This window comes from Buceros rhinoceros, unplaced genomic scaffold (assembly GCF_000710305.1).
Source record: "Buceros rhinoceros silvestris isolate BGI_N320 unplaced genomic scaffold, ASM71030v1 scaffold4850, whole genome shotgun sequence".
NCBI lineage: Eukaryota > Metazoa > Chordata > Aves > Bucerotiformes > Bucerotidae > Buceros > Buceros rhinoceros.
This window is the reverse complement of record NW_010390039.1, coordinates 9,591-24,289: the sequence shown is the minus strand read 5'-3', so window position 1 is coordinate 24,289 and position 14,699 is coordinate 9,591. Positions and strand designations below refer to the sequence as shown.

Below are 14,699 nucleotides of genomic sequence, written 5' to 3'. Positions count from 1 at the left end.
GCTGAAGCATCACATCTGTAAGAATGATGCATAAATTCTCTGCTGGTTCATCTTTTTAAGCAGTGAGATTGGTAGGTGCCTAGGAGTCTGTAGCTCTTCCCGAAACATTAATTGGATACTCAAGTCTCTCCAGATGGTAGTGGTTCTTGAGTGCACCAAGTATTCTCTGAGAGTAACTGGAGTTTTTTCATTTCCAGTGAAGTGAAAAGGTTGTTTTCACTACTGAAGAGGCAGAGTAGCTGTTCTGCACTCAGCTAATCTCCTGTCCTTTACTGCATGCCTTCTGTTAGTTGTTGAGGCTGTAGAGAGGCATAAGGCATCTAAAAGAGGGCTGTAGCATGATCGAGTCTTTTCTTTAAATATAAATCACAACAAAGCAGCACACACTGGGTGTGAAAGCCTTCACTGTAATCTGATAGCAAATGTTTATTTTGTGCATTTGGGTGGGTTTTTTTCAAGTACCCACTCAACAATGCTATTGAAAGTTGTTTTTTTTTTTTTTAAAAAAAAGGTTGGTGTACTTATTTTTAAAAAAAGTTAGTTTTCATATGGAATAGGAATTACTCACTCCTAAGTCATGTCCTGCTTTTTAAGGACTAATATAGATATTAATGAAAGTAAAAAAAAAAAAAACAAACAAACCCTTGGTTAACACAGTGTGATTGTAAATTCTGCTCATTAACAGTAATAGTAATTATATCTAAGAGCAGAAAGAAATGATTCATTTCTCAAGTGGTGGTGAAACTGTTTTACCTGATTCATATCAATGGGACAAAATGAGAATGTTATAAGAGTGTGGGCTTTAAGTGGAGCAAAGCTGCCAATAAAGATACACTGACGGAGTCTGCCTCTTGAACCTGTTTTTACTCCCTGTAACTTTAATCCTCTTATCATCCTTATTTTTTCCAGTATATTTCCATGGCTTTAGTGTCTTTGCATTGAAATGTTTCTCTTCCGTCTTATGCAAATAAAGGCTACCGTCTGTTTTAGTGCAGGAAATCAAAGCTCTGTAGATCCTGTTCCTGTGTAATCTTACGTAAAGCCCTCTATAACACTTCCCTCTCTTCCTGCCCTCCGGTTTTCAAAAGTACAGCTTGTATTTGGAAGGGATGTTAACTCTTAATATTTAAGAAACAACTCTTCAGGATATGGAGTGTAGAAAATCAAATTATTCCTTCTTTGCTTTGTTTTCGCACCACTTTATGCCATTACAAAAACCTTTTCTTGAGATTAAGGTAATGCTTGTGTTTCCAGGCCGAAGTAATTTGTACAGCAGAGAAGGATGTAGCTAAAATCTCTACTACCTGTTATATTATCATTAATGAAGCTAATGAAGGACTACAACACTGCGAAATGGCCCATTGTCCCATAGGGGACAAAACCCAAAGTCAGCCTAAAAAACCTGGTATTACTTGTGTTCCTGTCATGAATTTATAATTTTGTCAAGTTTCAGGCTAATAGTGAAGGAAATACTTACGCCTTCCTTCCCAGTGCTGATCGTTCCATTTTAGTGTGGTTGGTGTGTTTAGTGTGTTCAGTGAGTGTGCTAGGGGAAAATCATGACCACGTGTTCTGCAAGAGATTTGGAAGGTTTTATCTCGGTCAGACTAAGTATGTAAGTACGTACAAGTACTGCGCATAATCACTAGTCTTCATTTGGGAGAAAGCATCTCTCCTTATAGTAAGGAAGATCTTGGAAAGAAAATTATCTTTCATTATATTTTTCAGTATTTTCCACTTACACCTCTCTAACTTTTATAGTACAACTAGCATGGCTTTTTGAAACCTGAGTTTAATAAAAAGATGTGAAAAATCAGCCAAGTTCATGTTTACGTCCTAGGACATTCATGCTGTTAAATTCTTTGAACAATGCCTAGTGGTGTATCTCACTGTTGATTTCATATGTAGGTCCCTCCAAAAGTAATGCCTCCTGTTTATTTGGAAACTACAACAGATACAGAGAGCGCAATAACACTATTTGATAGAGCAAATTCTCAGTTACAGAACACTGTTTTTCTACACAGTCCCCACCACTGGCTGTGCATTTTCACCACTGATGACCAAGAGCCTGTGTGCAGCAGCTGTAACAATCTGCCCCAGCGGATGTGACCCACTGTCGCTGCCACTGCTGGAACGCCCCACTCACTGCCCCACTGTGCTGCAGCCCACTGCTTGGTCTCTGTAACAGTTCAGCAGCGCCGATGAATGTCAACGGGTGCTGTTTTTTCTGCATGGAATAATTCATTTACACCCCTTTGCTTCATACACACTCCCATGTCAGATGCCATGTTGTCATACTGCCCCTCTGCTGCCGTCTGTTGCACGGCAACAAAATTGAACAGACTATTGGCAGGGAGGGTTAACCTCTACTGCCGGGCCCTGAACATCTGCCACTGGCTGTGCATTTTCACCACTGATGACCAAGAGCCTGTGTGCAGCAGCTGTAACAATCTGCCCCAGCGGATGTGACCCACTGTCGCTGCCACTGCTGGAACGCCCCACTCACTGCCCCACTGTGCTGCAGCCCACTGCTTGGTCTCTGTAACAGTTCAGCAGCGCCGATGAATGTCAACGGGTGCTGTTTTTTCTGCATGGAATAATTCATTTACACCCCTTTGCTTCATACACACTCCCATGTCAGATGCCATGTTGTCATACTGCCCCTCTGCTGCCGTCTGTTGCACGGCAACAAAATTGAACAGACTATTGGCAGGAAGGTTCAACCTCTACTGCCGGACCATGAACATCTGCCTCTGATGTTGTGGGCCAGTGTTGTAAAATAGGAGGTGTTACTTTTGGAGCGGCCCTTGTAATTATTTAAGGTTTTGTTTAAGATAGTGTAAGTTAGCATGTATTTTCTATAGAGAAATAGAAATAGTTAGCTAAATAGTTAGCATGTTACAGTTACAAAAATTTTCAAGCTCAATTTCAGGATAAAGCTTTGCTTTAGCAAGCTGTAGAAATTGCCTAGTGTGTTTAAATCTAGGTTTACATATGCTGGGATGTATTCAGAAAAAGTAATCTTCTACTGATGCAAATACAATAAGCTATGAAATATTATGGCTCTCTCTTGTTCTGTTTTCTTCCGTTCCATTAGTATTTTTCTAATGAAAGTTTTTCAGTTGGAGGAGGTGAATTCTTGTTGCTGTATGTACTTCCAGGCTTTGATTTTTCTTTTTCGTGTTAAGTATTCTCTCTTTAAAATATTGTGTAGGGCTCACTATCCTGGAACAAAAACAGTACGAAATGCCTTATTAACTAAGAAGAAACTGTGGTCTTCGGAAGATTACAGTACTTTCAATGATGAAGTAGGTGCAGGCTGCTGGGCTCGGATCCTGAACCAAAATTACGTGAATGGAAACATGACCTCGTAAGTGGTGTGCACTGTTGCTCGCTTTCACAACTTCATATGTAAGAATTGTTTAAAGTGCTAGACAATCCATCCATCTGCTATGGTAGAGACAGCAGGTAGACCGAAACCCTCTCTACTGTCAGTCTGAAATAAAATATAATATAGTATGAAGTCTACTGTCCTTACCTCTTTCTTGTTAATTAGTCCCACAGGTTTTAATGTGTTCTTCAGTTACCATTCCACAATATCTAGAGGCTTATGTAGCTGAGTTAGATGCCTTTGAGACTTTGATATTTGTTAAAAAGAGAATGTTCTTAAGAAGAAGTAACAACGTGAAAAATATTGGAGGAAAACAACAATCAAGCTAATCTATCTATATTTTTCTTATGGTCTATCTGGTTGTATGTCCTCTGTTAAAGGATGTAAGTAGGTACGGATGTAATTACCAAGTTTTCCCATACAACTTCTTTCCATTTTAGAGTCCATTCTAGAACATGCTGTAGTCTTTTGATAGTTTACTGTTCCCTGCACGTTTTCTTTCCAAACTGAAATCTGGAAGAAAGCAGTTCTGTTAGAAAACATACTTGGATGTTTTTCAGTGCAACAACTACTAATCTGAAAGACCAACTCTGTAACTTCATTTTGAAACAATAAGGAGAAAACATTTTGTCAGAAATGTTTGAAATGAAGCACAGCACAAAGCACTTAGATGCTTGTAATGGGAAATGTATTGTGTTACCTGGTTTCTCTGAATCTTATGTCTCCTCTGCAAACAGAAATTTTCTGACAGATTAGTATTTCCTGCATGAACTCCTGACCATTCCTGTTACGTCTTGGCTCTCATATGCCTCAATATCTTATTTTGGGTTCTTCTTTTTCCCATAGTGTTTCTTCTGTGCAAGCCCTTCGTAATTACCTATGCCCCATTTGTTCAGCAATCTGACAGCCAGACCTATGTGTTCTATTTAGAAATGATTGTAGAACAGCTCCAAGTCCAAGTATTGAAGCTATCTGGCTTTTACGTTGAAAACAGTCTTCCTGATGAAAGGCAGCCAACCTTTCTGCTAAGCTTATTTCCTTTGAACTTGAGTTCCTCACATTTCTTTTCTAAGTTTGAAACTCTACAGAACAAGTTGAATGTGAGCAAGTTGAGTTTAGAACTCAAGAGTTTATTTTATGAGCATCTTTCTGTAGGATTTCAGGATCTCTTCTGAAATGCATATAGAGTGATAAATCTGTGGCACTGACTTCAGAATGAGGCCTTTTCACTCGTGTTTGCAATAGCAGAAGAGCATGTCAGCTTTTGCTTTCTCCATAACTGCCTTATTAAGCCATATTTCTATACTTAATGGCAGACAAGTCTTATGTTTAAAGTCCTAGCAGAAGATTTGCAGTGAAGACGAAATCAAAAGACCTGAAGTAATTAACCTTGTCGGTATCCTGGCAACTTCTTGAAATAGCAGCAGCTCCTGGAGGATGACTGGTTACACTTGTTTTCGGATTGTTATTTATATGGACAAAGGAAGAATTTTTTTTTTTTTTAGTGGTATTTAACCCCTCCCCTAAAAAAAGTCTACCACTGCCATCAGCAACAAGCAACCAACTGGAAAAGAAAAAAGTCCTACACCCCACAAAACCCTGTAAACCTTGATAATTTTTCCCCTTCAAAAGAGAGTTAAAAAACAGTAAGTGGAGTCTTTAACCCTTGATACACATTTCCTGTAATGTGCAGCTTTTACTGTGATATAGCCAGAGAATGTATGATCACTTCTGTAAGAAGTTCCCCACACTGGAAGTTGATTTGATTTGTTTTCAACTCCTGTGGTTTTTTTCCTTCTTTAGCTGGAAACTAATTTTTTTCTCCTTAAACTTTGTTTTTTTGTATGTTGGGAAAAAAGAGGAATAAATTCTTGTACTAAATTATTTGAGTACTATCCATATGAATGGAACAAACAGCCTGTTTTTCTTCCAGAACCATTGCATGGAACTTGGTGGCTAGTTATTATGAAGAGTTGCCCTTCGGGCGATGTGGATTAATGACAGCACAAGAGCCTTGGAGTGGCCACTACAGAGTAGAAGCTCCTATCTGGATTACAGGTAGAAAGTTTACAATTAAATACTGAGTGATCCAACAGAGCATAATTGTATTTTTCAAGGACTTTATTGTTTTTTATATATTATTTTTCTGTACCAAACTAAAGTAGCTTTGTGGAAAGTTTTGTGAATAAAGTAGTAGTAGTAAAAAAAGCTGTTTTTCTATAGAAAGCAGAAAGATCTAGTAGCAAGGGAAGTCTTAATATTTCACTGTTGGATACAACAGAAATGAGTAAACTACTGCCTTTTGTAGCTGTTACTAATATTTTGAAGTGCCCATAAAGGTTAACGTGCTTTCCTAGTTCCTTTCCCTCTTCTTTTTTTTAATCCTGAACTTGACATTTGATACCTCTCAATTTGAGAAAATGGAACAAAGAGTTCTGTATTCTTCTCCTGCTTGAGGTTCTTGATTGTGTAAGTCAGCATTTCCTTGTGTTTGGGGAAAGGGGAAGGTGTTCGCATAGCATCTTTGAACACATGGATTCACTGGCTATTCTGTAGACCTGTAATATTTTACTGTCTTTGCCACAGTTCAGTAGAGCAAGTAGCTTATGCAGTGCCATAAGGGGGGGAATAGCTAGAGCTTAATCTGGTCACTGCCAGAAAAGACAATAAAAAATGTTTTTACAGATACATTAACAGCAAAAGGAGAGCTTTACTGCATGAGTGGGGAAACACAGTGACCAAGGATGAGGAAAAGGCTGAGGTACTGAATGCCGCCTTTGCCTCAGTCTCTAACAGTAAGACCAGTTGTTCTTCTGAGTGCCCAGCCCCTTGAACTGAAAGACAGAGATGGGAAGTGGAATGAAGCCCCCATAATCCATGAGGAAGTGGTCAGTGACCTATTGCACTGCTTAGATCTGCACAAATCTATGGTGATGGATGGAATCTGCCCAAGGGTGCTGAGGAAGCTGGCAGAAGTGCTCGACAAGACACTTTCCATGATTTACCAGCAGTCCTCATTAACCAGGGAGTTCCCAGTTGACTGAAGGTTAGCAAATGTGACGCCCGTCTACAAGAAGGGCCAGAAGGAGGATCCAGGGAACCACAGGCCTGTCAGTCTGTCCTCAAGTGCTGGGGAAGGTTATGGACCAGATCTCAAGTACCATCATGCATCACAGACAGGACAACCAGGTGATCAGTTGATGGCCGAGGTCAGTGGTATGAGGTTCAGCAAGACCAAGTGCCAGGTCCTGCCCTTGGGTCACAACAACCCCCTGCAACGCTACAGGCCTAGGGAAGAGTGACTGGGAAGCTGCCTGACTGACCTGGAGGTGTTCGTCAATAGCTGGCTAAATGAGCCCACAGTGTGCCCAGGTGGCCAAGAAGGCCAGTGGCATCCTGGCTTATATCAGCAATAGTGTGGCCAGCAGGAGGAGGGAAGTGATTGTCCCCCTGTACTTGGCATTGGTGAAGCCACACCTTGAAGACTGTGTTCGGTTTTGGACCCCTCACTCCAAGAAGGACAAGGGGCTGAACCGTTCCAGGGAAGGGCAGTGAGGCTGGTGAAGGGTCTAGAGAACAAGTTCTATGATGAGTGGCTGAGGGAACTGGGATTCTTTAGCCTGGAGGAAAGGAGGCCAAGAGGAGACCTTATCACTCTCTACAACTGCCAGAAAGGAGGTTGTAGTGAGGTGGGGGTCGGTCTCTCCTCCCAAGTAACAAGTGATAAGAGAAAAGGAAATGGCCTCAAGTTGCACCAGGGCAAGTTTAGGCTGGATATTGGGAAAAATGTCTTTACAGAGAGGGTTTTAAAGCATTGGAACAGGCTGCCCATAGAGATGGTGGAGTCCCCATCCCTAGAGGTATTTAAAAGATACATCGATGTGGTGCTGGTTTAGTGGTGACTTGGCAGGGATGAGTTAACAGTTGGACTTGATGGTCTTAAAAGTCTCTTCCGACCAAAATAAGTCTGTGATTCTGTAACAAGGCAAATGCCTTCATTTTTATTCTTCCGGTAGTTACCTGTGTATGTAAAAGCATTTTTTTTAAAAAAAAAAAAGCCTCTACTGTCATTGTGAACAGTTCAGAACAACTGAGCTGTTGTTTCTGTTTTCATGGTGCTCAGGATTTTAATGATGCAGGTCGTAGTCTTCTTTGGTGCTCTGTAATATGCTGAAAAACTTAGTTATTCCTCATGAAGATGCCCATCTGTGCTTTCTCTGGCTCAGTTCTTTATTAAAAAAAAAAGAGATTTGGGAAAACCTAAGCTATGATGAGTATTCGTATTGCGTGCACATGATTGACTCATATAGTGGTGTAATAGTTTTTTCTGTCTAAATTATAACTATAATTTTAACTGTTTCATCTGCTACAGAGCCAGTGTTATTAATTGTGCCTTAGTATAATTAACCTTTCTTCTTGTATAGGTAGAATTTGTTTTGTTTTGGAAGTTCATTACTTTCTTCCCCAAATCCAGTTTTTGTTGTGTAAGCATGTGTGAGAAAAATTTAATTCAGACTACAAATGGTATTATTTTTTTCTTAAGACGTAATTATTTTCTTCTGATTTTTGTTCTGTTTTATCTAGCACATACAACACAATTTACTCAGCCAGGCTGGTCATACTTGCAAGTGGATGGACACTTGAAAAGAGGTGGCAGTTTTGTAGCTCTGACAGATGGCCTAGGAAACCTTACCATCATCATCGAAACTATGGTATGTGCATCAGCAGTTCCAATGAACAGGGAAAGGTAAAGGGGATGTTTTGTTATGAGGAACCTGTTTAAATATATGTAGTTCAATATCTGTGAATATGTTCTTTGATGCTTGTAGCTTTGTCAGTGAGACCACTAGAGGTCCTTTTTTCTGTCCTCTCAATAGCTAGTTGAATCTTCCTGGAGACCAATGTATATGTCATCTTTATATCGAGAATTAGCTTTAATTTGATGGTGCAATCTGGCACGAAATTAAATCATGTGCTGTTTTAAAGTAGTATTCAAAATAAAATTAAGCTAGTGTAATTGCAGTCATCATCAAGATAATGGTAAAATAAACAGTTGCAAATTTATCCTATGTTGTATTTTTAATTTCAGTTTATGCTGTATGTTTTTAATTAACATTGCCATGTGATGCATTCCAGTAAGGTATGTTCCTTCTGTTACATTTCTTTTTTGTCTTCAGACTCATAATCACTCTCAGTGTATCAGGCCTCGACTGCCTCATTTCAGTGTGGCACCTCAGAGAGCAACTTTCTACCTCAAAGGGTCATTTGTAAGTAGATCTTGAATACATTTGATTGGGCTTGTAAAATAATCAAATCAAATACATGCGAGACAGTATCACTGGTTACCCGGAAACTGGAGTTCCGTACGTCCAGTATTAGAGCCTGTTACACGCCTGGTAAAGTTTTAGGCATTCTAGTTCTGCTTTCAGTGTGAGATGTATGTCATAGCTGAGTTTGTAGAATTACTGCCTTCTAGTGTAATCATCTGTATATTGATGAAGAAATTCCACAGAAATGCACTTGGATTTTTTTTTTCAGGTTTTTTCCCAAGACTGGGTGCTCTGACATACTGACCTAATTTGACCGACCATCAAGGCCATGACCTTTCTGGTGGTTATCAGCTCCTTTCCAGGAGTTGATTGTATACTGTAGGTTATGTTGTTCCTTCCTGTGAAGAGATATTCTGGGAATCTCCCAGTTTGTGGGTTTTTTTTTAATCTTGCTAAACTGAATTTCCCTCTGAAATGTGAATAATATGTTCACAGCGTAAATTGGAGTAAAAATTTGTTAGTTGATTTCTATGATTGCTTCTCAGAAGCTGAAAATGTTTCCTGATTTTGAATTTTATTTTTTTTTTGGTGGCATTAGTTTCTTTTCATTTAGGAGGACATAGTTTGGACAATACTTTTATCAATAAAATGATTTGCTTAGGAGAAGTAATTAATCACTTCTGATAAACAACTCCCTTTGGGAGAAGTATCAGACAGCTTATCCAAACCAAATTCTGGGTTGCTTGCTTTGTTGTTCATCTGGTTAACTAAAAAAAAAACCACTTGTAGGAGTTGGATATGATTAAAACCTGTAACTAATGCAGTTGTTATGCCATAGTATCACTGAAGTTCGAAGATCTGTAAGCAAAGTACTTTGCTCAAAAATGATTATCAAAAGAACCAGCAATTAAACTAAAAGTCTCATTAAAGCAAAATTAGCAGGAGATTATTTCATGCTGTTTGCTTCTAGGCAGAGAACTTGTATCAAAGGAATACTGTTGTTGGTAATGGAGAAGCTAGAGCTTGCTTGTGTAATTGCAATGCATTCTGTCTTTATAAGCAACATTACTGCAGGCTAGAACAACGGCTTATGGAGGTACAGACTGTAAAAGGGTAGGCTATCTGTAATGGCTAGCTGAATAGAGTGGTGGCATCTAATGTGATCAACAACTCTAAAATAGCAAAAATTAGACACCCTTAGAGGATTGATGTTTCTCAAGGCAAATATTCAAGGTGTGTTTTTGTTTGGTTTTGTTTTTTTAATTTTATATTGTGTTTCACTGTAGTATATGGTGGAAACCCTTCAAGTGTGGCATTCTAGACTTGGTTTTGAATCTGGGAACTCTAGTCTTTTCCGTCAACTCCGTCCTATAAAGGTAAGTCAATCAATTTTAATTACAGTCTCTCTGCAGTATCAGGTGTTTCTTCCCCCTTTGCTGGAACTCCTGGACTTTCATATCTGAAGTCCATAATTAGGGTACATTTTATTAGCTCCAGTTGACTACAATTTTACGAGTTATATGCAAACTTACCTGGAGGTAATAAAGAGTTGGGGGGAAATGGGTTTTCAAAATAGCTCAGGGATATTAAATGCTGAGGCAAGAGGACAGGATTTTTGCCTTAAATCAGGATTTTTGAGGATCTCCTTTAATTCAGGAACTTGAGTATTTTGTTGTTGTTGTTTTGATTTTTGTAGCTTGAGCTTTCTTTTATTCCAGGTGTGGAAGGGAAGTTTTTCTTTAGATCTAGATGTGGATGAAGTCTACACTTTAACCACACTCAAGACTGGGCGGAAATGTAGTTGCCCGGAGCCTCCACCACCTCAGCCCTTTCCTTCAAATTACAAAGATGATTTCAATATTCGTAAGTCAGAATTCTCTTACCCCAAAATTTAATTCACGCAGAGATACAGCCTTACTGTAGAAAGGCAATAACAATTATGTTAAATTTGAGTCCTATTGTGTAAGTTACGTGAAGTAGTCTGAATATGTTTTATTTTTGTTTATTTATACTTGCTTCTTCAACAACTTGCACCTCTATACTTCACTTGCAATGAGGTATATATAATTCTATGTCTTAACTGGGTGGTTACTGACAGTTTTAGAATTCTTAATGCAAACAATATAGCTTATAACGTTAGTGAACGTGTTTTTTTGGAAGGAGGATAGGGAGGAAGTTCATTTGCTTTGTTCACGTGTTTGCAAAAACTGGGGTCTGCCTAAAAACAAAACCAAAACTAAAATCACCTTCCAAGTCTCAAAATACCAGTTTTGGAGACTGTGCTTTGGTAGAGTAAGTCAAAATTCTGGAGAATATTTTCAGAGGAAATGTCTGAAAATAAGAGTACAGACAAGAAAAATAACGTTTTGGTGTTGATATGTATTTTATTTTCTGAACAGGTAATCCGCCTTTCAGTGAAGCCCCAAATTTTGCAGACCAGACAGGTGTCTTCGAATACTACGTAAATACTTCTGATCCAGGAGATCACGTGTTCACACTCCGCCAGGTGGTGGTTCAGCGACCCATCACTTGGGCTTCTGATGCAGACCAGACCATCAGTATCATAGGAGATTTTCAGTGGTATGTAAATGCTATTTTCTAGTGACATCTGGGGAAGTGTCTTACTTAGCAGTGTGTGTTATGATCAGCTAATCTGTCTCAAGCAGCATTTCTCTTGGACAGATGGCTTTTGCTTTCATTCAGACTCTCTGTAGACATGTAGAAATCATGAATTTAAGGGACTCCTGTAAGTCATTGAGCTGGCTGAGGGCTACTGTCAAATCTAAAGATCAACTGGGTCTTTGTCTGAATGAGTCTTAAAAACATCTAAGGATGGAGAGTCCACCACATCTCTTGGTAGCTTGGCACGCTGCTGCACTGCCTTGGAAATTTTTTTCCTCATGTCCTGCCGAGAATATTTGTACAAGCTAATTTGTTGGAATAATAAATCTGGGTTGGCCTACAAGAAAGACTGAGTCAAAATCCTAATTCAAAGTGTGCACTGAGTTTCAGTATGTTTTTAAATAGGACAGAAAAGATTGATACAGTTTGGATTACTCACTTTTGAGTTGTCTTTCTTGATTGTTAATTATTTGATCAATCTTATGTTAACAAAATAGTATGAGGGTTAATTCCCTTACACTTGTTGCAGACTGCCATCTTCTGAGCAGTTCCTAGAATTGGATGGATTTGATTCAACTGCTACTTAAACCAGTTTTATTTCTGGGTAAATGTGACTACTGGTCTGTTAAGAGAATGGTTATGATTGCAGTTCTTTCTGGGAGCTGTAATGATGGTAATTTGGGATCAAGCAGAATGTTTATGCAGAAGCATAACGTTTATTTAAAATTAAAAAAGCATTTGGGAAAGAGCCTGTTAACTAGTTGGTTTAGTAATAGTAAATAATAATAGACTTTATGCTTAGAACTTCTTCTTCTATTTGGAAGTCTAGTTTAAATTCTTTTGATATGTTCTCTAAAATGCCTGTCAGGGTTTTTTTCCACTTTGATTAGATCACTGATCTCCCAAATGCTTTTTCAGGACATGCGTCACATTTCTAATTTCTGTCCTGGACAAATGATTGAATCACTTTACTCTGAAGCCTGGAAGAATACCACCATGTTGTAGCTGGAGGTTGTTCTTCAGTTACCTGACACTTTCTTCTGCAGCCCTCTGTTAAGCAGTCTCATATTTCCCCTGTAATCAACTTTCCCTCATTGAAGAGAACATATTCAGTGATCCCTACAACAGCTACACAGAGTGTATTCTTAAATTACCATACTGAGATTCCTAAAATCTTTCTATGATTTCAGTTCAGTTCAATTTTTTTCTGAATTTTCATCTTGCTTTCAGAATCGAGCTTGCTTCCCAAATATTCAGCTGATTATTCAAGTTTTACTATCTGTAACTTTTCATAATGATATTCTTCAATTTCAGACCCTCCGATTTGTTTGCTTCATCCTCAGTTTAAGGCTTATCTTCTCCTAGGTAGATGTTTTCAACCATTAGTGCATGCTTTTGAAACACTGAACCAATCTTGCACTGAATTTTTCTGTGGAATGGTATTTGACTTCAGTCATCAATGGCAATTTCATATGATTAACTTTCAGAATTATTTACTTGGTTTTAGTTTGGATTTTAATCTTATGTTTGTGGAAGCTTTTTGTTTCTATTCTTGAATTTGTTAGTGTTTCCTTGACCCTAGCTCTATCCTGAAAATGTTGTTTAACTCATGCTATATTGCTTCCCATCTCTTCAGTGGCTTGAGGAAGATGTGGGGATCTCTTGTTTAATACACAGGGAGGAAAAAAAGAAACCTTCTTTGTATAGCAAATATGTAGCAAATATCCAAGAATCTGATACTTCTAATAGCATTGTATTAGAATGAAATCTCTTACTATTATGTAAGAGGTGGGGGGATTTGCTAGTATAAACATTCTTTGATTCAGTTATCAGCTGAGCTGATGTCAGAGCCTTTTCACATTCTGGAATTAATTATAGATAATTAGAAACTTCCTATGTATGCGGGCTTGTGGCTGTGTCCATATTGCAGACATGGGATGTAGATTTTTAATTTGAATGTACGTGAAAGGTAAAGAATGCTTTTAATTTTTATTGTTAAGAGGCTTGTAGGGCAACTTCAACACGGGGGAAGTTGTGTAAATTTTCTAGGTGCCATTTGATATTCCTTTTCCTTGTTCACCATTACAGCTGTCACTGTGTGTATAACATGGTGCTTTACTGTTGAGCTGAAGTATCGTCTCAGGGAAATGAAATAATTTCAACCTATTTGAACATTGTGTTTAACATTTGTTTCGGCTTTTGAATTACTGAAGACTTGGCCTGTATTAAAAAACCTAGAGAAATGAAGTTTAAATTTTAGCAGATGTGGTGCTATGACCTTGAATTTTGCATTTGATTTAGTTGTCTAAAAGAAACGTTTCATTTTGCAGACCGAATGTCTTTCCGTAGAAAAGCAAACCTTCTGTGTGTTTTTCCTGTGTGAGGGGTTTTTTTTTTTTTTGGTTGGAGTTGGTGGTTTGGTGTGGTGTTGTGCTTTGTTTTGGTTTTTTTAAATAATTAATTGAAAGTTGCTGACAACACATTTGTTTCTGAGAAGAATTTTTCTTCCTAAGAAAATCTATGGACTCACAGGTGGGAAACAACTAGGCTAGACAAGTCCTGTGCATCTCCTGCCTGTAGGCCACTATTAGGATTACTAAACCTTTCCTCAAAAAGGTCACTGTACGACATAGCGAATACTCCTCTACCTACTGCCTGCTCCAGAAAATGGAATTCTTTTTTGCTGAAACACTCAACTTCTCTTACAGGATAAACATGACAGTCACTTGTGATATCTACATAGAAAAACAACGTGATGGGGGCGTGTTTGTTGCAGGAAGGGTCGATAATGGTGGAATATATGTTCGACGTACCAAAGGAGTTTTCTTCTGGGTTTTTGCAGATGGCACCTATAGAGTCACTGGAGACCTAGGTAAGCAGCTCTTTGCTAAAGTGGATGCCGACATATCGACATGCCATTTTGATAGTTTTGATAAAAATTGTGAACATTTGGATTTTGTAATTCAGTTGTCATCACTATGAATTTAACCCGTTGTGCTCTAATGATAGCCATGTTTTGTATGTGAGGAAAGTATCTGAAGGCTACTGGCTGGTCCACTTCTCCATCTCTGCTTTATGGATTTTTTTTTTTCTGCTGACAAAACCTGTTGTACACTAGCAGATTTAAATTATTTTGCTTTTCATAAATACTCTGATACACTATTGATTACAGAAAGGTTTGTATTCTTATACTACACCTAAAAAGAAAATCAGGTTGAAATGCAGTGGCCTGTCTTGTAGAGCAGCGCAAGTCAATGTACATACATCTGGCTTAGGTGCTGATGATGAGTAGCCTACTGCTTCACAAATGATACAGTCTACTGTTAGTCTGGTTCAGTGGAGTGAGAGCATATTCTACTTGTGATGCTAATATTCGTATGTGTTCCTCTGTAGAGCACTTGACAAGCAATGAAAGA

The 14,699-nt window shown here is 38.5% G+C and overlaps 1 protein-coding gene across 1 annotated transcript in view; it reads left to right on the top strand.

The window, feature by feature from the left end:
• Nucleotides 1–14,699, top strand: part of GALC (galactosylceramidase) — a 39,998-nt gene that overhangs the window by 23,196 nt on the left and 2,103 nt on the right. Inside the window, exons 8-15 of the mRNA XM_010136170.1 lie at nucleotides 3,215–3,370; nucleotides 5,325–5,449; nucleotides 7,976–8,103; nucleotides 8,569–8,658; nucleotides 9,948–10,037; nucleotides 10,380–10,524; nucleotides 11,061–11,241; nucleotides 13,992–14,155. Coding sequence (XP_010134472.1) covers nucleotides 3,215–3,370; nucleotides 5,325–5,449; nucleotides 7,976–8,103; nucleotides 8,569–8,658; nucleotides 9,948–10,037; nucleotides 10,380–10,524; nucleotides 11,061–11,241; nucleotides 13,992–14,155 — 1,079 coding nt within the window. The remainder of the gene's footprint in view (nucleotides 1–3,214; nucleotides 3,371–5,324; nucleotides 5,450–7,975; nucleotides 8,104–8,568; nucleotides 8,659–9,947; nucleotides 10,038–10,379; nucleotides 10,525–11,060; nucleotides 11,242–13,991; nucleotides 14,156–14,699) is intronic.